We start from the raw sequence: 22,229 nt of genomic DNA on the forward strand, positions 1-22,229 counted from the left end.
AAGGGACTGGACATTTCTATTTTGAAATCATTATGTACATATGTGCTTTACCCTTTCTGCACAAAATTATTAAAATCCCAATTTCTATTAAATCAGGGTACTTTTTTTCCACTGTCATTCTCAAATGTGAAAATGAATAAACCAGACACAGCATGCATCCATTTCAAAATAAGTCTGTTTATCGAAAGTTACTTTTAAGTAGAGACAATATAAAGAATAAAGAGGATTTTTTTTTCAGAATTTATGGAATGATTGGGGAGATACTCAATTTCAAAGACTTTTTATTTAAACAAAATTTTTAGTGTACCAGTAAGGACACCTAACAAATGTTTTTATTGCTATTGTACTGTACTTTTAATTTCCACCTTACAAGATGGAAAATAGATATTCACAAATGTTAAAAAGTCATCTTACCACATTTTCTTGATTGTTCATTTGTGTGCAGCATGTAGGCATACTATGATATATATTCTACTCAAGACTATACATAAAAAGTAACATTTTGTTTATCAAAAGTCCATTTTCATCCTGAAATCAGGCGAAAGTGCAAAACAGGTCTGTCTTTTACATGAACACAGAATATGATTTACAGTGTTTTGAGGAGTGGCTAGTGTGGAAAATTCCAACTGAAGAGTACACCAGTCCCATTCGTCTGCTGGTTCTCAAATCTGATACCATTACAGCAAATAATAGGCCTTAGGTGCTACCAGTGGGCATTAAGAGTTCAATTACAGTGGCATCCTCGGTGTGCCGTTATGTGTGGCCCTTTTATTCCTCTGTACTTGGTTCTGATTCTTTTGAGTTTTGACTGCTTTCATTCTCACTTCAAACACTTCATGTATGGCCTTGCGGAAGCAGTGGAAATTGTAGTCTATTAGTCCTAAGGAAAAAGAAAACACACGTGAATCTGTTTGTCCAGTCTGAAAACCAAGAGGAGGCGTGCTGAATGTCTCACCTCCTCCAAAGTTTCATGGGTTGTAGAGCCACAAAGCAGCTTTTTCAATCCTAGTCCTCAAACTTTGGAATACTCTCGTCACAAAGATATGTCTGGCTCTTTCCCTCCTTGCATTTCCTAAGGGTCTGAAAATAGTCTTGTTCAGGTATACTTTTTAGCTTGGAGAATGGAGCATCTCTTTTTGTTTATTATGTTGTTGTTATTATATTGCTTTTGTTTTGCTACTTTGAGCTCCTGTCCAAACTCATTATTATGTACAATATTTGTAATTTCCTCGGAGTCAAACATGAAAAACAAATTAATTTCCATAGTGCAACTGCCATTTCTCCCCTTTTTTTCCTTATTCCCTTAAAAAGTGAAAGTTCGCAACAAGTTTACTCACTAGATCTAATTTTGTGTTATTAAAATGGGTTTTAGCTTAGTTTTAATCACCAGACAATACTATCATTATTTATTTATCAAAAGAAAAAAAATATCCTGAGCCCGTTTTTTTTTTTAATTGAGAAAGTATTTTCCAGAAGCTTTGGGGGAAGGAAACAATAAATAAATAAAAAACTTTTGGACAGGATCCCAAAAGGCATATCTGGTGGTATTTTTCCCTCGAAAGCACAGACTCCTGTGCAATTTTGATACTTCTTCTAAATATAAGAGTTTGCTGAAACCTGTATTATGGTTACCATTCTAAAATAAGTGTGCATTAATGTAATTTTCTGTTCATTGGTCAATATAAAGGAGCAAACTGTTTGTTTGTTTACTTATTAATCACAAATTTTATCTCACAAATCCTCCACAAGCTCAAAGCAATAGATGTTCCACTCTCTTTTCCAATTTTCCCCATAACAGTAAGTAGATTGGGCTGAAATGTGTAAGTGGCCCAAGTCACCAATTAGTTTCCATGACTGTGACTGGATTTAAATCTGGTTTTCCCCTATCCCAGCTAACACCTTAAATTGAACCTCACTGCCACTCTCTCCACAGATCGCTTAACTACCGTATTTTTCGGAGTATAAGACACATCTTTTCCCCTCCAAAAAGAGGCTGAAAATCTGGGTGCGTCTTATATACTGAATACAACATTTTTGGCCTACCGAAACCTCGCCCCCTTCACCAAAATGGCTGTGCATAGCTTTTAGGAGGCTTCCGGAGTGCTCCTGGGGACTGAGGAAAGCAAAAATGAGCAAAAAATGGGGCATTTTTCCTCGTTTTTGCCCCCCAGGAACACTCTATAAGCCTCCTAAAGGCCTTGCATACCCTTTTTTTTTTACAAAAAAAATGCCAGTTTTTGCGAAAAACTGGCTGTTTTTTGCTAGTTCCCTCCCAGCCCCCAGGATCACTCTTAAAGCCTCCTAAAGGCTATGCATGCCCTTTTTGACAAAAAAGGGCCCGTTTTTGTGAAAAATGCGCCATTTTTGGGAGGTGTGCAGAGTGCAAAAACTTTTTTAAAAAAATTGCCTCTTCAAAGCTGCTGGCTGGAAGGGGGGAGCTGCTGGCTGGAAGGAGGGAAGCAGAGAGACAAAGAGGAGTAGGTAGTGGCCCTTTAACTCTATTTCATTTGAACTTTCCTGTGGCTGGTGATTGGAGCTGCTGGCTGGAAGGGAGGAAGCAGAGAGACAAAGAGGAGTAGGTAGAATCATATGTCCATAAACCAAAATAGTAATAATAATTCTGGATTAGTGTGCTTGAAATTGTGATTTTATTTTATTTCAAAATGACCGGTTTAGTTCAATGTTATAGAAGTCTTGCACCTGTCATTCGCAGTACTCTTTTCAAATTTGGATACTGTCTCCTTTGTAAACAAATTACTAGTCTACACAGACAGATTACCTATCTAGAATCTGTAATCTATGCTCTCCAAGCAGAAATTAGGTATCCAATTTGGCCATTCCACTCTATGGAGATGCCACGCTATCAACCCCCCCTACCGCAAAGATCCTGCAGGAGAAGAGCAGTCTGGACAACTGTGGGATCTGGCAGGGTGAGAGCTGTGAACCATAAACACAAAGCTTTTGCTGTGACCCAGCATAACAGATATAGCGTCCTTGCTGACCCTAATGGGGACACTAAAGAGACAGGTCAAGGTAGTTGTGATAATGGTGGACTCAAATAAACAGGGGATCGTGGTCCAAAATGAAGAACTTACTTCAGAAAGGCAAAATGGGGAACCAGGTATCACACATCAGTCGGACAAGAAGAGCAAGGTATGCAAAAAGAGAAGTCACCTTCTGGTTGGTGATTCAATCATAAGGGATGTAAATTTAGGAAAGGATATGGAGGTTTTAAGAGGTCAGGTGTTTACCAGGTGCTACTGCCAGCAGAGATAAGAGCTGTATTCTTAAGATAGTCAAGAATGCAAGTAAGGACTGTGATGTTGATGCTATTATACATCTTGGCACAAATGATCTGTCCCCAAAAGATGTACTTTCTGTGAAGAATGATTTCCAGAGCTTGGGGTATGAACTTAGTAGTATAGGTTGTAGGCTTATCTTTTCAGAGGTTTTACCAGTATATAAGGAACAAAAAGGGAAGGGCCAGTGTGTAGCAGAGTTTAATGTGTGGCTAAAGGAGTGGTGTAAAAGGGAAGGCTTTGGTTTTATTAGTCATGATGCCTGTAGCTGGTCCAATGAAAAACTGTACAAATCTAAGAAAGGGACTGAGTTATTTGGCATTAAATTCACAGATTTTCTGGAAAAACATTCAAACTGAACAGCGGGGACAGAGAATTAATTGATACAGAACATTTCTGTCCCCAGCAATCTAAAATTCATAGGATTATCAGTGCATGTAACACAGATGTTTGTGCGGGTAAGATTATCACTCCCGTTGTTAAGCAAAACCAAGCATTTAATAGTGAGTGCCATACCATGTGCATGAATCATACAAGTGGCAAGAAAATAGGGGCAGTCAGGCATAACACAGGTTATGTAGACAGTAAACACAGGGTCAATCAAAATGGACTCAAATGTCTATACACCAATGCATAGAGTATGAGGAATAAACAGGGTGAATTAGAAATTCAAGTTAAAGAGGGTAGATACGATATTGTTGCCATTACAGAAACTTGGTGGGATGAAACCGACAAATGGAACATACAGCTAGAAGGATTTAAATTATTTAAAAGAAATAGACCAAATAAAAGAGGAGGTGGAGTTGAACTATATATAAGAAATAATTACCTCTCTACAGAAATAGAGCACAACAATGATGAGAACTATCTTGAATGCATTTGGGTCAATAATAAAGGTTGTGGGGGAAATGACATTGCCATAGGTCTATACTACAGGCCACCCAACCAAGCAGAGGAAGTAGATGAACTTTTTGCTAGTCAGCTAACTAAGGTATGTAGGAAGCACACCACAATAATAGTGGAGGATTTTAACTACCCCAACATCAACTGGGAAACAAACTGCACCAAGATCCAACAGGTTCCTAATAAACCTAGCAGACAACTTTGTTTCCCAAAAAGTAGAGAAAGGAACAAGGGGATCAGCCATATTGGACTTAATTCTCACTAACAGAGAGGAAATGATAGAAGATGTTGAAGCCAAAGGAACCCTGGGGGCAAGTGACCATGCAATATTGGAATTCAACATTATGCAAACACAAGTAGTAGAACAAAGTGAAACTAGAGTCTTGGACTTTAAGAGAGCTAATTTCAGTAAACTTAGAGAGAGCTTGGGAAAAATTCCATGGATGAGAATCCTCAAGAGGAAAACAACTCAAGAAGCTTGGGAAATTTTGAAAAATGATATTACAAAAGCCCAGTCTAGCACAATACCAATGAAGAAGAAAAATAACAAAAAAAGCTTCTTCCAACATGTTAAAAACAAGAAAAAAGTTAAGGAAACAATTGGTCCATTTCTAGGAGAAAGTGGCAAGAAGGTGACAAGCAACAGGGAGAAAGCAGAACTATTTAACTCATGTTTTGCATCTGTCTTTACACAAAGGGATAAAACAGTCCAACCTATCAAAAACAGCACCACAAAAATCAGATTAGGAACACAAGTTGAAATAGGGAAGAAAATGGTAAGTGAGCACCTGTCTACCCTAGACGAGTTCAAATCACCGGGACCGGATGGATTACACCCCAGGGTTCTGAAGGAACTGGCAGACGAGATCTCAGAACCACTGAACTATATCTTTCAGAGATACTGGAGCACCAGGGAACTACCCGAAGACTGGAAAAAAGCTGATGTGGTTCCCATCTTCAAAAAAGGAAAAAAAAAACAGATCCAGGAAACTACAGACCTATCAGCCTGACCTCAATACCAGGAAAGATTCTGGAAAAGATAATCAAGCAGCGAATTAGCGAACATCTAGAAGCAAACCAAGTAATAGCGAAAAGCTAACATGGGTTTGTCAAAAACAGATCATGCCAGACTAATCTTATTGCATTCTTTGATAATGTGACAAATTAGTGGACCAGAGGAATGCCGTCAATATAGTCTACTTGGACTTCAGTAAGGCATTTGATAAGGTAGACCATAACCTACTACTAGATAAAGTAGAAGAATGTGGGTTAGACAGCATCACCACCAGATGGATTCGTAACTGGCTGACCAACCGCACTCAACATGTAGTCCTCAATGGAACTGCATCTTCATGGAGGGAGGTATGCAGTGGAGTACCCCAAGGCTCTGTTTTGGGCCCAGTACTCTTCAACATCTTCATCAATGATTTCGATGAGGGAATAAATGGGGAACTCATCAAATTTGCAGGTGACACCAAGCTGGCAGGAATAGCCAACACTCCAGAAGTTAGGCTAAAAATACAGAAGGATCTTGACAACCTTGAACATTGGGCACTATCTAATAAAATTAAATGCAATGGTGAAAAGAGTAAGGTTCTACATTTAGGCAACAAAAACAGAATGCACAGGTACAGCATAGGTGGTACCTTGCTCAATAGTAGTAACTGTGAAAGGGATCTCGGAGTCCTAATGGACAACCATTTAAAGGCCAGCAGTGTGCAGCAGCTGCCAAAAAGCCAACACAGTTCTAGGCTGCATAAACTGAGGGATAGAATCAAGATCGTGAAGTGTTAATACCACTTTATAAGGCCTTGGTAAGGCCACACTTGGAATACTGCATTCAGTTTTGGTCGCCACGATGTAGAAAAGATGTGGAGACTCTAGAAAGAGTGCAGAGAAGAGCAACAAAGATGATTAGGGGACTGGAGACTAAAACATATGAAGAACAGTTGCAGGAACTGGGTATGTCTAGTTTAATAGAAAGAAGGACTAGGGGAGACATGATAGCAGTGTTCCAATATCTCAGGGGTTGCCACAATGAAGAGGGAGTCAAACTATTCTCCAAGGCACCTGAGGCTAGAACAAGAAGCAATGGGTGGAAACTAATCAAGGAGAGAAGCAACTTAGAACTGAGGAGAAATTTCCTGACAGTTAGAACAATTAATCAGTGGAACAGCTTGCCTCCAGAAGTTGTGAATGCCCCAACACTGGAAGTCTTTAAGAAGATGTTGGATAGCCATCTGTCTGAAACAGTATAGGGTTTCCTGCCTAGGCAGGGGGTTGGACTAGAAGACCTCCAAGGTCCCTTCCAACTCCGCTATTGTATTGTATTAAATCTTAGTTTGTCTTATACTCCGAAAAATACAGTAGGTTTATACAACCCAACTGCTGTACAAAAAAAAATGTAAATGACACACTTTATTAATTATTATGCTAACACAGAAAATACATCAGTGGAGGGGAGAAAGAAAGAAGGAAAAGAAAATATAAGAAAGGACATCACCTGATTTCATTTAGAACATTTTTGATTTCTTGTGTTCATTTGGAAATCTTTAATATGTACTTAGTTTTAACAATTTAGCTGCTTTGCAGTAACTACATATAGTAAAACATTTAACAAATTATTTTGTTATAGCAAATGTTCATTAAATCTAAATTTACATCATTTGCCATACCTCTGTTTAAGAATTTACATAATTAGAAGCTCACTACATTTGTTTTTATCCTTTTAGCTACATAGCAAAATACACTGCTACAATCTAGTCATTCTAACATAGAATGCTGAAATTCATTCCATTCTTCAACCCATTCCCAACAGTATTTCAATGATTACATTTACTAAATAATTACACATTTTTGGTATTTTGATTTTGATATGAGGCTGGCTGGAAGCATGCTAGCTGGGGAGTTCAGGTTGTTGCAAGTCCACATATCTTAAAAGTTGCCAAGGTTGAGAAACATTGTGTTCGACTGTAGGATCAAGAGAGGGAAATATTTTCATACAAAGGAAAACAAGATTGCAGATAGGTTTAGGCAAAAAAGTTTAATACCTTTTCTCTCAAAGCTTTCTTCTCTGACAAAGCAGACTAGTGCAAGGAACTTTGTCACTTCTTTTAGGTAAAGGACTGTGGCATTATTCAATTTTATAATTGCTGTTGATTCTTTATCATAAGGTGTTCCGGCACCATCTTTTTTGAGCCTTAATAGCAAAAGATCGTGAAAGAAGAGAGTTGGGAAAATACAGCATTAATTTGTTATGGTCTAGAGGCTGCATTCTTATAGTATTATTTCAATAAAAAATACGTATTATGTGCTTAGAGTATATCCAAATATAATCTACAGAATTATAAAACAGATGTGATAGTATTGGTGAAGATAACCACAGTAAATTAAAAGAATTCATATTAGATATAACAATGGAACCTATATGATACATAAAAGCTTTACTAACATAGTGCTGTAATGTCAATTTTTTAAAATCCACAAAAATATTAATACTAAGATCATAAATTTACAGAATACAAAATAAGAAAACATTAGAATTAATCTACAATAATAAATATACAGTATAGAAAACGGGAACAGTTCTCATTTAATCTATTTATAGATTGAATATAATTAAAACATAACATATATCAGGGGTGTCCAAACTTGGGAACTTTAAGACATGCTGGCTGGGGAATTCTGGGAGTTGAAGTCCACAAGTCTTAAAGTTCCCAAGTTTGGACACCCCTGACATATATGAATACATTTTAAAAGTTGGGGGGGGGGAAAACATTCAAACAGAAATGGGTTGGATGAAGAGATGGCAGCTCAACAGCAGCCTGAAAGCTTTAAAGTGTGGGACCTTTCAAATACTACAAGGAACAACCTTTTAGACTTTATTGCAGAGATCGCTTACTTGCAACAAACCACAATCTGCACATGCAGATTTTCTTGGATGACTTTAATAACCATCTAAAAATATAGTGGTATAGAGAGAAAAGGTCTTCCTTTATTAAAAAATCATTTAGACTTTGTATTTCACAAAACCAAATAAGAATACTAAATTTGGCTGAATGGAAAATTAAGAATCAATCAAATTGCTTTGTTAGATGTTCTACTCTTACTGCACTAGTTAGCGCCATTACAATTGCTGAACTATGTGTAAAGGGAGCCACAAACAGAATGCCCTACTGCAAAATAAGTGTGAAGTTAACAGGAGTACAGTAGCTGATTTAGATCTGCTTATAGATCCTCTTGGCCAAAGAAACACTCAGGCTTCCACTGACTAAGAGGACTTTGATAATAACGTCAAACTATATATTTATTTAGACTCAAAAATCAGTTTCTTATACTTCAGGGATGTTCTGAGAAATACAAAGTAATAACAAAAAGCAGAAATACCTTCTCTCTGCCACCAATGGATAACTACAATTTATTTATATTTTTTTAGAAATGCCGTTTCAACATCAAATAATCTATTAATTTGTATAGAGAGAGGTTTTCTGAAAATATGACTTACCACAATGCTGTTCCCCAATTTCTCTTGTATAACCAAATAAAACCATGATACTGTATATAACCTCTATCTAAAAAAAATCAAGTCTCATATCTACACCCCTCCCAAAAAATAATCCTGAATTTAAAAAGTCCCCCCCTAAAAAGGGGGGGGGATAAATTAAGCACTCCCCTCTCCCTTCAATTACCAGATTCTCATCACATCTAAAACTATTCTTCCATTTTAAGGATAAACTATTGGGAAATAAACTAGCCTTATTCTCGTATCCTCTTCTTTATTAATTTTTCTCCATGTCACCCCAACTCTTTTTACTCTAGGCAGTGCACTTCAAAATTCATCATTTTAAAAAATTCTATACTCAGTACTTTTAAGTGTATTGTGTACAGAATATTTTAAAATTGTTTTATTTAAAAGTATTGAGTATAGAATTTTTTAAATGGTTTATTTTAATTTATTGTGTGTAGAATACTTTTAACTGGTTTTATTTTAATTTATTGTGTGTGGAATACTTTTAACTGGTTTTATTTTAAATTATTGTGTGTGGAATACTTTTAACTGATTTTATTTTAAATTATTGTGTGTGGAATACTTTAAAATGGTTTTATTTTAAATTATTGTTGGAAGAATCTATTTTAAAATTGTCTTAGATTATTTAAAAAAAATATTATATCAACAATAAATTAAAATAAACCATTTAAAAACATTCTATACTCAATACTTTTAAATAAAACAATTTAAAAATATTCTATCCATAATACATTTAAAAGTATTGTGGATAGAATATTTTTAAATGGTTTATTTTAATTCATTGTGTATAGAATATTTTTAATGGTTTTATTTTAATTTATTGTGTATTTTAAAATGGTTTTTAAGGATTTTTTTTATTATTTATAGAATATCTTTTTAAAAAATATTTTAGGGAATTTTTATTTATTTATTGTTTATAGAATAAGTTTATTACAAGAAATTTTATTCCTTTTTGCAAATGTTTTATTTGTGATGCAATATGTTGCTTTTAAGCGTGCAGGTTGGTGCATGGTTTGTGTGTCTCAAAGTGGCTGCTTTTCTATGGGCAGACCAGGTTGGTGCAAGGCAGCTTTGCCAGATTTTGTGTATTTCTGTGTGATGCCTGGTTGTTTAGGTAATTGTGAGGTGGTTGCTGGTTCTGTGAGCTTCCTGGCATGTCCTTTATAATTTCCCACAATGCCTTGATGGTTTTTATTCCAGTGGCTTTGTCTTTCCTGTCCTTAGGGTTAGAAAAAAACTGGTTTCGTCTGCAGTCTTTTGGGGGGAAATTGTTATTTTTTGGTGTTTTCCTGACACTGTCATAGTTTGTGTGTGTGGGTGTGTAATGTCCCACAGTTATCTACACATTAATAATGATCAAGTACTAATAATATTTCCTTAAACATTTTAGTGACCTTTCTTTACATAATTGGTGTTTTCTTTCATACTTTTAGATTTCTAATTTCTGTTTCTGTTAGTTAGCAATTGATAAAACAAATCTCACGTAAAAAAGTATTCGAAGCTTTCTTGATTTTAATTGTCAATTTATTCATTCCTGCACATTCTAATATTTATTCATTTTCATATCTTTGTTTTTCCACTGTTGTGCAAACACAATTCCAGCAGCTGCTAACATGTGTAAAATTAAATATGTATTGTATTCCCTTTGAAATGCCCAACCAAATATTACTGGTTTTAAATCCATATCTTGCTTTATTATTGCTTCTAAACATGACACCACTAACTCTTGAATAGCTACTTGGTCTGTCCTAAGTACTGAACCTAATTCATATATTCCTGTTTTTTGAACTGAGGAATAAATTTTAGAAGAAGAAATCTGTATTGCTCTGTGAATCTACCTATGATATTCATTCTTGATCTAACTTCTTAGATAAAAAACTGTATTTTTCCTGTTTGTTGGGGGACATCCTTCCTGAAAAGACTGTACATTGTTGGGTGAAAACAGAGGTCCCTTCTGTTACCTGTAGTGTAGTCCTCAGATTACAACCACAATCGAGTCCAATATTGTTTTATTTCTTCTGCAGTTAGTATTATTTAACAGGGTGAAGAGGCAACAGAGTATGACCGCTAGGACAGTCATCTTTCCTATGTAAGTAGCTGTTTTATTGCTTTGTGTGCTTGTTTCATTCTTAATATAGTAGTGCAAGCAATTAAAGTCTTCCTTTCTGTATCTCTTTATGCAGGCCATTCATTGGAGCAAGGTGGTCAATGGGTGACTTCAACACACAAAAGGACAGTAATCTTCCTTTTCTATTATTTTGTGTGCTGGTTTCATTCTAATGGAGTGCATGCAATGAAAGAGTTCATTTCTGTCTCTCTTCTTTGTGCAGGCCATTCATTGGAGTCAATGATATTGAAGACTGGCAAGGACAGTCATCTTCCTTCTGTAAGTAGCTCTTTTATTGTTTTATGTACTTATTTTAATCTTATTTAAGTAGTAAGTACACAAAATAATAAATTTCCTTTTTGTATATCTTTTTGTAGATCATCCATTGGGGCAAACAGTTCAGTGACATGATCTTGGCCACTCCCACCTGGTCACATGACTGCCAAGCCACTCCCACCGGGTCACATAGCCGGCAAGCCACTCCCACCCAGTCACATGGTGGGAAGCCACTCCCACAAAGCAGGCCACACCTACAGAAGAGGTTCCAAAATTTTTTTGAAACCCACCACTGGTCTATATGTACATGTACTTAAGCACACAAAACGACTGCTTGATTTTCATTGGTATTTTCAAGATAACTTGGACTATTTTTCCCAACTTTGACAAAGACCAAATTGCATATCATTGTATATGCAAATATTATATTTTTCATTACAAATGCATTGCCATTTGATGGTCTTACAGTACATTAACTGCAAACAAACATAAAGGGTAGCAAAAATACTCCAACTTACCCATAGATGGAAGAGATGTCAATGACAACATCTATCATATCACAGCTGAGCTCATAAGTTTGCATGTCCACGGGGGTACTATCAGTAGCAATATAAATTTTACTTACTACATCAAAGAGAAATGCTTTCTCAATTCCAGAATTCTACAAGGGAACATGGATTTTGTTACGAAGAACCTAATATATATATACAATGCATACTATACTGTACACAATGCACATACACACACAATCATATATACAAACAAAACCATCCATCCATCCATCCTGTATATCTTCCATCCATCCTGTATATCTTCCATCCATCCATCCATATCTGTTTATCAATCATCTTCTCTACCACACTCACTCTCTACATTACATAATACCGTATAATATAGTTGCCTACAGATGCTGAGTCAGAATAAATGTAAAGAATAATTATAAAATAATACATGGCACAATAGAAATAACTTTCCTAGAACTCTAGAATTATCTGGGCTGTTTCTGTCAATCTTCATATTCAGATGTAATACTGAGATGGCACTAGTTGCTCTTCTTGATGACTTTTGGTGGGATTACAATGGGAGTTGTACACCATTCTGGTCTTCTTTCATCTCTTAGTAACCTTTGATACCATTGATCATGGTATCTTTCTGGATTAGAGGACTGAGAGTGCATGGCACAGTGTTCAGAGATGATATTCAGCCGGTTCTGACCAGTTCTAGTGAACCAGTAGTGGAAATTTTGAGTAGTACAGAGAACCGGCAACTACTACCTCTGGCTTGCCCCGCCCCCATCTATTCACTGCCTCCCGAGTCCCAGCTAATCAGCTGGGGCTACTTTTGTTGCCCTGCACAGGAGAACAGAACTGGAAAGCAGGTGAGGGAATGGGGATTTTGCAGTATCCTTCCATGGAGTGAGATGGGAATGGAGATTTTGCAGTATCCTTCTCCTGCCACGCCCACCGAACCAGTAGTAAAAATATTTGAATCACACCACTGATGGTTCTTTGTCCAGGGCTGGCTCCACTTAGCGCTAGAGCCCCTGCTTTGCAGGTTCCTCTGGGCTTTAATCTGTCACCCCTTCTATTTTGAATCTATATGAAGCTGCTGGAGAGATTATCTGCCAGCACAACCCTGTGACCTGTGTAGCTCAATTGACCTTCTCTATCCCAGGTCAACTGAGTAATGCAATCGAGATTCTTTCCTGACATCTGGAAGCTATGGCGTCTGAATGAGGGAAGGAACAGGCTTCAGCTGAACTCTGGCAAGACTAAGTAGTAGTGGGTTTTGAAATCCTTCCACTCCTGAAAATTTTCCATCCCTATCTTGGAATGCACTTTTGGTGTTTCATATAGAATCTCATAATGGCTTAAATAATAGCAACATTTTTTTCAAAACATTAAAATAATAAAATGTCCTTTTGCAATAAACATGAAAAACATAGGAAATACATGCGCATGCAAACATATTTACCGAGACAAAAATGTTAAGCAGATTTTCCAAAGTTGGGAGCTGTGGAATTAATTTCTGAACCACTTTGCTGAATGCTTCAAATATAGAATGATCGTATATACTTGTCAAATAAAAGCTGCAAAAAGAAAAATAATCAACATGTTCATTTGAAATAAATACCTGTGAAGGGTTTAAAATAATATTCTATTTTATGGCTTGTTTTATAAGCCATACAGAATATATTGATGGAAAGCAAAGTAGTAACTGAAGGAAGGGCAAAAAAACAGAGCATTGGATTAAAAATATCTCTCAAAATTGGGACTTGATCTTACAATTTTCAAGGAATTTATTTTCACCAGATAGTGTATTGATGGTAACATGGTTGATGTACTGCCTAATTGGGTTTATGGAAGTGATGTTTGTAATGGCATACAGGTACAGGTAGACTTTGACTTATGACTGGTCCTTTAATAACTATTTCAGAGTTACAATCTACCTGAAAAAGTGGATTTAAAACCCAGGTTCAAATTTCTGACAGTTGGGCCCTTCCTCTGACCACCTAACTGCACTTCAGACACTAGGCAACATGGCTGAATTTATGGCTGTTTGCACATCCTGTGTTCACGTGACCTCAGTCTTATGAGGGTTTTGCCCAAAACTGGAACTTACCTTCAGTTTTGGGCCAAACCACACCCCAGCCAACAATGGGTTTGCTTAACAATCATGGCAACTGCATTTACAGTCACCACATTCACTTCACCACCACCACAAAAAAATCAAACATTATGACATATAACTATAATGGGCAGGATCCATTACAGTTGTATGTCAAGGACTACCTGGAGTACTTTGTTAACAGCAATTGGTAACTCATTCGCTAATCAATGCAGTTGTAAAGCGCAATGTCACATGACCTTGCTGATTCATGACAGCAGTTCAGAACATCAGTAAGTGGGATATTACAGGGTTGCCATTTGCAACATCCTGATGGCTTCCCCATTGACTTTGCTTGTTGGAAGCTGACAGTCAAGGTCACAAATGGCGATCAGGTGACTGAGGGACACTGCAACCATTGTAACTGATTGCCAAGCACCTAAATTACAATCACATGACTAGAGGAACATTGCAACACTTGCAACCTTTGAGGACTGGTCTTAAGTTTCCTCATTCAGTGCTGTCATAACTTCGGTTGCCGAATGAATGCATAAAGTTCATTCATACAAAGTCAATTAACACGTTCCGGCAAGGTGGCTCAGTGGTTAAACTACTGGGCTTGTCTGGTGGAAAGCCGGTAGCCTGGGTTCAAGTGCCATGCGGCGAGGTGAGCTCCCATCCTCATCCCAGCTCCTGCCAACCTAGGAGTTTGAAAGCATGCAAATGCAGGTAGATAAATAGGTACCACTTCAGTTAGAAGATAACAACACTCCATGCTAGCCACATGACCATGGAAATGTCTTTGCAAAGTGCTGGCTCAGTGCTTGAAACAGATATGAGCACTGCCCCCTAAAGTCGGCAACGACTAGCGGAGTAAAATCCACAGGAACTCCTTTACCTTTACATACATACATTCTCAATATAGTTTTCTCCAAGTCAGGAGCATCAACAACTTTGAGGCTAGCAAAATGCATCACCCTAGCACAGCCCTCCCTAAAATGGTGCTCATTAGAAGTATACAACTGAAAATTAATACTATACTGACCGGGAATAACTGGAATACTTGCCTCTGTGAATTTAAAAAGATAATTTTAATATTTTAACCATGGCTACACCAGCAAACATTTATTCTATTTGATCATGATATACTGTAAAACTAAGCTTACTTTTCCCAAGTTTTATACTATGGCACTTCTTTTAATATTACTTGCAGTTTCCTTTTTCTCCCCAGCAAACTCCAGCCATTACACTGTTTTTCTCACCTCAAGTGGATTTTTTCTAGTCCAGCATCTGCAAGGTCATCATTAGCCCGCTGATGAATGTCTCTTTGTGTTTCAATCTTGTGATCATCAGACAAACCATCTACTTTGTGAATAAATATTTCAAAGTTTATATCTGGATTTACTTTATAGGCTCGTGTCACAGTAAGGTGCAATCTAGCTAATGCTTCCATATAGTCATCCTAAAAAAAAAAGAATTGGATAAAACACATGACTTAAAATTTCAACCTGAATTCTTTTTACTCAAAAAGCATTATATGAAACTCCCATTCCATTTAAAAAGTATTTCATTAATAAAGTAGAAGGCGGAATCCCAAAGATGCTTTTTCAAGAGGCAATTGGACTTTGTTTTTTCTTTGAAGATGTTTCGCTTCTCATCCAAGAAGCTTGTGCAGTTCTGCTCAGCTCAGCTCAGAGCAGAGCAGAGCTGCTTCTTGGATGAGAAGCAAAACATCTTCAAAGAAAAACCAGAAAGTCCAGTTGCCTCTTGAAAAAGCACCTTTGGGACAACCATGACCTGGATGACTGAAAATCTCCATAGACATTTAGAAGGTGGAATATTTCAACTAGTTATTAATCATTAACTCTCTCTTCTATTTAAAGACTACAAGCACCTTTAGAGTACCTAATACAGAATTCTATTCCCACAGTGGCCAACACTCACACTGTTATTCTTTTGCAGCTGTTGCTAAGATACTCCACATTTGACATTGGGGATAATAATAGATATCATCACTAATAATCACCAAAAGCTTTAACCTTCCTCATTTCCATCATTTAAGCAGTTCCTTGACATGTTGATTTCTTATTATATACTGTATATATTTATTACACTTACCAGTACATCACATCTTTCCTCAAAATACTTGAACTGATATACTTAGCACTCCTTTCTCTGTTTTTTCTCCACAAAAACTATCTGTAAAGTTGGGCAAACAGATGCACAGTGGGAGAGTGGATGAGGAGCTGACAGTGGATCTGAATTTGGATGACCTTAGGCACTTTACCACACCAGCACAAACATAATCCATAATTATGGATTATATGCATATGTAGACCTCGGTTTATGGCCACATTTGGGAGCAGAATTTTGCTTGTTAAGCAAGGTAATTGTGAGTCACACCCAATTTTATGACCTTTTTGTCAAGTAAATCACTACAGTTGTTAAATGAGTTGTGTGGTTATTAAGTGAACCCAGCTTCCCACATTGACTTTGTCAGAAGCCAGTAGGAACATCACAAATGGTGATCACATGATCTTGGGACACTGCATCTATCTTAAATACATGCCGGTCGCCCTGTGCCTGAATTTGATCATGTGATCATGGGGATGCTTTGACGAACAATGGGAGGATTGGTCATAAGACACATCTTTTCAGTGTCATTGTTTAGCAGTGGAAACTTTGCTCCAATTGTGGTTATAAGCTGAGGCTAGCTATAATCATCTTAAGCTTTATTTTACCTATGAAGTTATAAATAACTTTAGAAACTGCAGAAAATTGAAGGATTACATATATGGAAACAGAAGTGTAAGCAATCAAAGATATTTGTGCAGTAGTATCTAAATAAAAACAGAATGTACAGCAAAATTCAAACAAGTCCCTTTTATGATAAATGGCTTATTCCTCACACCAGGATAAGAATTTTGGTTTCTATACAACTGTACCAACTGCAGATCTTACTCTGCATTTTCCATTTCCGATAACATTTAGCAAAAGCGTTTAAAAAGGTGAACTGTGCTGCAGTGAGAATCCAGGATATGGAAAAAGAGCCCTGTTGTAAAAGGAAAGTTTGCTTGCAGTTCTCTAGAGAGCCACATTCTACTTAACTTTCCATCATCTCTTATATTTCTCTACTGTCAGCTGGTGTTCATTTGTGCAAATTCAAGGTTTGAGAATGATTTAAAAGTCAAATAGGTCTAAAATCATCATCATCTTACCTGAGAATCAATCACAAATATCAATGCTCCAGTTCCACGAAAAATCATTTCGTAGTCAAAAGTAGGATCAAAAAAATCAATTTGGCCGGGAAAGTCCCATATCTGAAAGTTAACAAAGGAGCTGTTGGAAACATCTTCTCGGCAGATCTTGTTAGTGCTCTCCAAGAAAAGAGTTTCATTTGGTGACATTTTATGAAAAACAACTTTCTGAATGGAAGATTTTCCACTTCTTCTCAGTCCCATGAGCAAGATTCTTGGCTTAACTTCAGTACTAAAAGGATCATTGAAATCTAGAACCAAATAAAAACATTTTTTTAGTTTATACTGTACCTAATTTACAAAACTATATTTTATATCCAAACCTGAATGCAATTTAAATGTATTATTTTAACTCTTCTTTGCAATTTAAGGTTTCTTTTCTTTTCTGGGGCAGCTTAATTTGAAATGATCTCTCCCTGCTAGTTTGAAAAAACTTACATCTCTCACAAAATAAGCCAAAGTGTGGAAATAAATGCAGATTACAATCAGAACTCCATATTGCACTTGCCTTACCATGCTCCTATCTCATAGTCACGCAAACTTTAATAATGAGATGAAAGATTTACATACACACACATCCCACCTTGTTTTTTTTAAATGTACAACTTATGGAAACAAGTTTATCAATGCTCCCTTTAAAAACTTTAGATAACACTGAATCACAAGAATACATCTGATGAAGAACCTGGAAAAGTATACCCATTTCTGTGGCATGTATACTTAAAATATTTATGTTTAAGTGCTTCTCAAAACACTATTATTAAAAACAATTTCTGCTTGAGTATCTACTGCATGTCAGCTATGTTACTTAATACAGCCTCTCTGAAACAAAGAGAAAAAAGTCGATGCATTCACATGAGAACACACAAACCATAATATTTAGCCTATACTGCAGGGAGCCTAACATTTGAAACAGTTTTACCCATTCTCAGCAAAGGCAAAGAGAATATAGTCTAAAAGGAAAATATTCCATTTGTTCCTGAAAGTGTTGTAAAAACTGTTTTCTGTTTAAGCCTAAAGGTTTACCTCTGCCAATCCATTTACATAATTTTTTTTCCTGTAAATGTACCTAAATAACTGTGTGTTGAGTGCCATTATTCCAATGCACTGGTTTTATTAAAACAAGAAAACAAAACCAATGGAACAACTGTCTGGAGTACAGCCTGCAATATGGAGACTGACATTCACAGCTGCAGACAGACTCTTAACCCTTGGCTCTTGCCTTTTATGGATTTGAAGTGGGCCTCCCTTTAAAAAAAAACTTTATGTCTTTGTGATACATGCACTCTGTCTGCATACTGAATAGCTGCACCACTATACAATTTTAAAAGTTTGCTTAAATATTTTTTTCTCCAAGGTGTGCTTAAGCTCTCAATCCCTTAACAAAGTTTTTTTTGTATATGACACATACAAAAAAAGATCCATGTTATAAATATAACTATATAAACTTATAAATATATAAACTGAATGATCACCAATCTATGAATTTCCACACTAGTGCTAGGACTTCTCATTATTGTTGTTGTCAGTCACGTGCACATTTCTTTCCCTCTTCCCTCTCCCCCTTCTCTTCCTGTTCTTTCCCACAAAACACAGCTACAACTGACAATACTTGTGATCTGTATGTTCCCTCTTCAAACCCTCAGTCAATGCTCTCGCAAAGTAATTGGAAACAGAAAACCTAGCCATGTAATCTTTGAAAGATCTCGCCTTTCAGAGCATTAGCTGCCTATAGTATTCATCTTTATATGTACTTTGAGAGCACAAGTGTTTTAAATTTCTTTTTAAAATGAAAGATGGGGTCATGTGTAAATACACCTTGTTAACTGTAAGATGTATATGTAAACAAATATGTAGACATGTTATAGAAATGTAAAAGGCCATTTCTTGGAAAATCACCTTGGGGATTTGGGATATTTGTGTTGTGCGTGCAAATACAGTTAGTTGTCTATTCAGACTTAAGTCTTCTGCAATTGTGTGCTTTTTGTTCTTACTTTTAAAATATAGGTAGGGAACAAGAATTTATTTTTATTATTTTACACCATCTCACTATTAACTACTTTTACAGCTGGTGAAGTAGTTGTATCAAAGAGTTTGAGCTGCGCTTGAAAAATTACCAAATCCTAGTTCACTAGGGCAAATTCACACATTCTCAGCCTCTAGGCTTAGTGTTCTACCTACAATATTAACCAAAATTCTACAATTTTTGTAAAATGTAGCTTGCTATTGTTTGCAAAGTGTCTCTGCTCTGACGTTCTGCAAGAAATAGGAATCAAATCACATTTGCTTTAAAAAAAATCAGTCTCAATATCAGGATCTATTAAAAATTTAGAACACATCCTAAAAGGTAAGGTCAGATTTCTCTATAGGTCATCACAATGCATGACACAAATATATATTTTAATCTAGCACACTCACATATTAGTAGCTAGGCAAATCTTGCTTGCTGTCCAACCCATCTTCGTCTTAGCATCATTCTATTCTCATATTAAAGGCCAACTATAAACTATCTCAGCTCAAAGTCAAACTCTATTCAGTTATTATATTCCCCGCCAATTCTCAAAAACCTGTACCAACCTGATCCTAAATGACCTCTATTTCATTTATTCCATGTTTTTCACTTTCTTCCCTCACTTAATACTAATTTTTGTTTTTGCTCATACATACATTTAAATTTCGCTTTACAGCATCCTTGTTCAATTGTTTCTCTATCCCCAAAATTCAGTCTCCTTGCTCCCAAACCTCAGTTCCTCCTCAAAACTTCTCCTTTCTCCACCAGTGCTGCCAGAGTTTATGGCAATGAGAAAAATATTAGGATTCCTACTTAGTAGCAGAATTACTAAGGGGAAATCTTTGGATTTCTACAGTCCAGATTTGGCAGCCCTGGCAAAAACAAAAAGCTCCAGAAAAGCTGAAGATAAGAGGACCAAGAAAATGAATGGCCAGGAAGCAATTTCCTTTTCAATTTCTTCTTAAAACCCCAAACTAGGAACAATTGTGTGTTTTACTGCATCTCCTATCCCTTGTTTTCTCTATAGCAGTAACAGGAAAGAAAAGGAGCAGCTTGGATTGTGGGAAATATTTCTAAGCAACAGAGATGGAAAAACTGAGTTTCTTGCCTTTGTCCAAGAATACAGGTAATCTCCCCCCCATCATTTCCTTTAAAGTATGTTAGATGTAAGAAATGATTCCACTATACTACCAAATGTGCATACTTTTTCTTAAAGGAGGGTGAAACCAGGACCTGTTTTGATCAAAGGGATCAGGAATTTAAAAGAATCCCGGCTTATCCTAAATATCAGGGCACTATTTTCCCCCCTGTAAAACCATACCAACTTCCAATTTGCAAAAAGAAAAAGAAAAAAAAGGCACTTATCCATTCTGATACTAAAAAGGTAGTAGCTCCCTCCACCCACCCCCACCCCAATCCTTGCTATAAGGGGAAAGGCAGGCTGCATCTAAGACTAAGGCTTAAAGGATTGTGGCAGAGAAGATTAGGCAGACCAAGTTCCTGAAGGAAAGGTGAATACCAATTTAATTTTTAAAATAAGTATCTTGCACACTTCTCCTTTCGCCGTTCGTCAGTTCCGATTTTTAAGGCATTCTCTCACTCACTGCCTGTGGTGAAACAAGATTTAAGGACTAGCCTTTACTGACTCTTGAATACTGGAATCATGGAAGGGAACCATCTTTGCTTTTCTCCCCCTCAAGCCAGCTGATTCCCCGCTGCTGCCCCCCCTTTTCCCACGCGTTCACACGGCACACTGAACTGCAGAGGAGTAGCGAGTTACGCAGACCATTGGGTAAACTGACCCAACCGCGATTCGGTTTAACCACGAGTAAACGTGTGCCAAAGAGTGGCTGTGTGGGGGGAGTAAATGTTAGGGTGCAGTTCCCACTCACTGCGGAACCAAACGCTTCGAAGCTGGGAGGGGCCCAAGTTTAACTCCCAGCCGCCCCCAGCCTTCCTCGATCCCCACTGCCTCATCCTCCCTCTCTCGGGGCGAGCTCTCCAAGGGCGCACCTCCCGGGTGCCGCCGCCTGGGCTTCTCCTCTCCCCTCCCCAAACAAAAGGCCTGGCAGCAAAGTCGCCCGAACAGGCTTGCTCGCTCTTCCTTCGTCTTCCCTCGGTTTCAACCGCAGGAACTACTTACACGCCCCGTCCCCGCTTTTCTCGTGGTCGCCATCCGAGAAAGACTCACTCTCATCCCCATAGTCGGCTAGCCCGACAATCTCGTCCTCTTCTTCCTCCTCTTCTTCCTCCTCCTCTTCCTCGTCTTTCTCCTCCTCGCCTTTTTCCTCCGCTCCTTCGTTCTCCTGCTGCTCCTTCAACACTCCCGGCACCTCGCTCATTCTGATCCCGCCCCGGCTTCGTCCTCGCCAAGCACCGCTTTCCCCGCCGCGTCGCCCCTCCAGGTTGCCTCTCGGGGGGGGATTCGAGCCTAAATGGTTTCCTTCCTTCCTTCTTCCCTTTCCCCCCTTTCCTCCTCGTCGCAGTTGTCAAAGGAAAGTCAGCCGAGGCCCTGCAGTCCCTCCCAGAGGAGAGAAAACTGCGTGACCCAAGTCACCTGACAGCCACACGCATATATACACACACTCGCTCATGGAGTAACATAATAGCGCACAGAAGTGAGAACTACAGGGTGGAGGGGTGGCTGTCCAGGAGCGCTTCCCGTTTGTTGTTGTTGCAGCGGGCGCTTGGGGGGAATCGGTAGGTAAATATAAAAGGCTGCTCCGGGAAGCCTTCGCCTGGAAATTGCCTCTCCTACCTTTCTTCGAGTATACGCATGTAGTAGTTTTATAACGGTCAACAGTGGATGAAGGGTGGGGGAAAAAACTCTGCTTATGCTCAAAGGCAGCATAAAGAAAAGATTCGCTGCAGCAGGACTGTTCCCGACAGCTGAGGCACTAGGAAAGGGCAAGTTGCCCCATCGTTTAATAAAAGGCAGAGCATGGAGCATTTACAGAGGGCATCCTTTATTATTTTATTGACTTCCAAAGAGACCAGAGGAAGAATAACTGCCAGTATCTGCAACACACAATGCTGTGTGTGCGTGCGAAGCCTTGATAGTAAAACTTACTAGTGAGTGAGTAAGCATGTAGTCATGCTGCAACTACCAGTGTTGCATAGAATCAGCTTATCCAGGGTTCTGTTTTTTAAAGGCCGATTTCACATGGGCTGAGGTTATGTGTTTGCTTCCGTTTATGCTCTCCCGTTGTGCTTGTGTGCCCTGCGCAACTCGGACCAACTG

The 22,229-nt window shown here is 37.8% G+C and overlaps 2 protein-coding genes across 7 annotated transcripts in view; one reads left to right on the forward strand and one right to left on the reverse strand.

Annotated features, from left to right (window-relative positions):
* Positions 1 to 157: 157 nt before the first annotated feature.
* Positions 158 to 22,185, reverse strand: RRAGD (Ras related GTP binding D). 5 transcript variants are annotated; one of them, XM_081941479.1, is made up of 7 exons: positions 22,059 to 22,185; positions 16,939 to 17,228; positions 14,983 to 15,182; positions 13,088 to 13,202; positions 11,632 to 11,774; positions 7,253 to 7,401; positions 158 to 880 (listed from the first exon to the last, which is right to left on the reverse strand). In XM_081941479.1, exons 2-7 carry the CDS (start codon positions 17,179 to 17,181, stop codon positions 729 to 731), a joined length of 1,002 nt encoding a protein of 333 aa, XP_081797605.1. In that variant the 5' UTR covers positions 17,182 to 17,228; positions 22,059 to 22,185; the 3' UTR covers positions 158 to 728. The 5 variants fall into 5 exon arrangements, with proteins under 5 accessions (XP_081797605.1, XP_081797603.1, XP_081797602.1 ...); XM_081941477.1 differs by lacking the exon at positions 22,059 to 22,185 and adding an exon at positions 21,180 to 21,479; XM_081941476.1 differs by lacking the exon at positions 22,059 to 22,185 and adding an exon at positions 21,132 to 21,476.
* Positions 20,482 to 22,229, forward strand: part of ANKRD6 (ankyrin repeat domain 6) — a 113,841-nt gene continuing 112,093 nt past the window's right edge. The window contains exon 1 of one of the 2 annotated variants that reach the window (XM_081941465.1): positions 20,482 to 20,499. The gene's annotated coding sequence lies outside the window, so the exon portion shown is untranslated. Of the gene's footprint in view, positions 20,500 to 21,563; positions 21,689 to 22,229 lie in introns of those variants that run through there. The other variant, XM_081941462.1, reaches the window with a different exon arrangement.

Source organism: Natrix helvetica (genome assembly GCF_964273705.1).
Source record: "Natrix helvetica genome assembly, chromosome: 2".
Lineage (NCBI taxonomy): Eukaryota > Metazoa > Chordata > Lepidosauria > Squamata > Natricidae > Natrix > Natrix helvetica.

Coding starts and splice junctions, on each gene's coding strand:
- RRAGD (XM_081941476.1), bottom strand. CDS start 21,330: ATGAGCGAGGTGCCGGGAGTGTTGAAGGAGCAGCAGGAGAACGAAGGA. Junction 17,229..21,131: donor GAAAAGCGGGGACGGGGCGT/GTAAGTAGTTCC, acceptor ATTTGGTTCTAG/ATTTCAATGATCCTTTTAGT. Junction 11,775..13,087: donor TGCTTAACATTTTTGTCTCG/GTAAATATGTTT, acceptor GTTCCCTTGTAG/AATTCTGGAATTGAGAAAGC.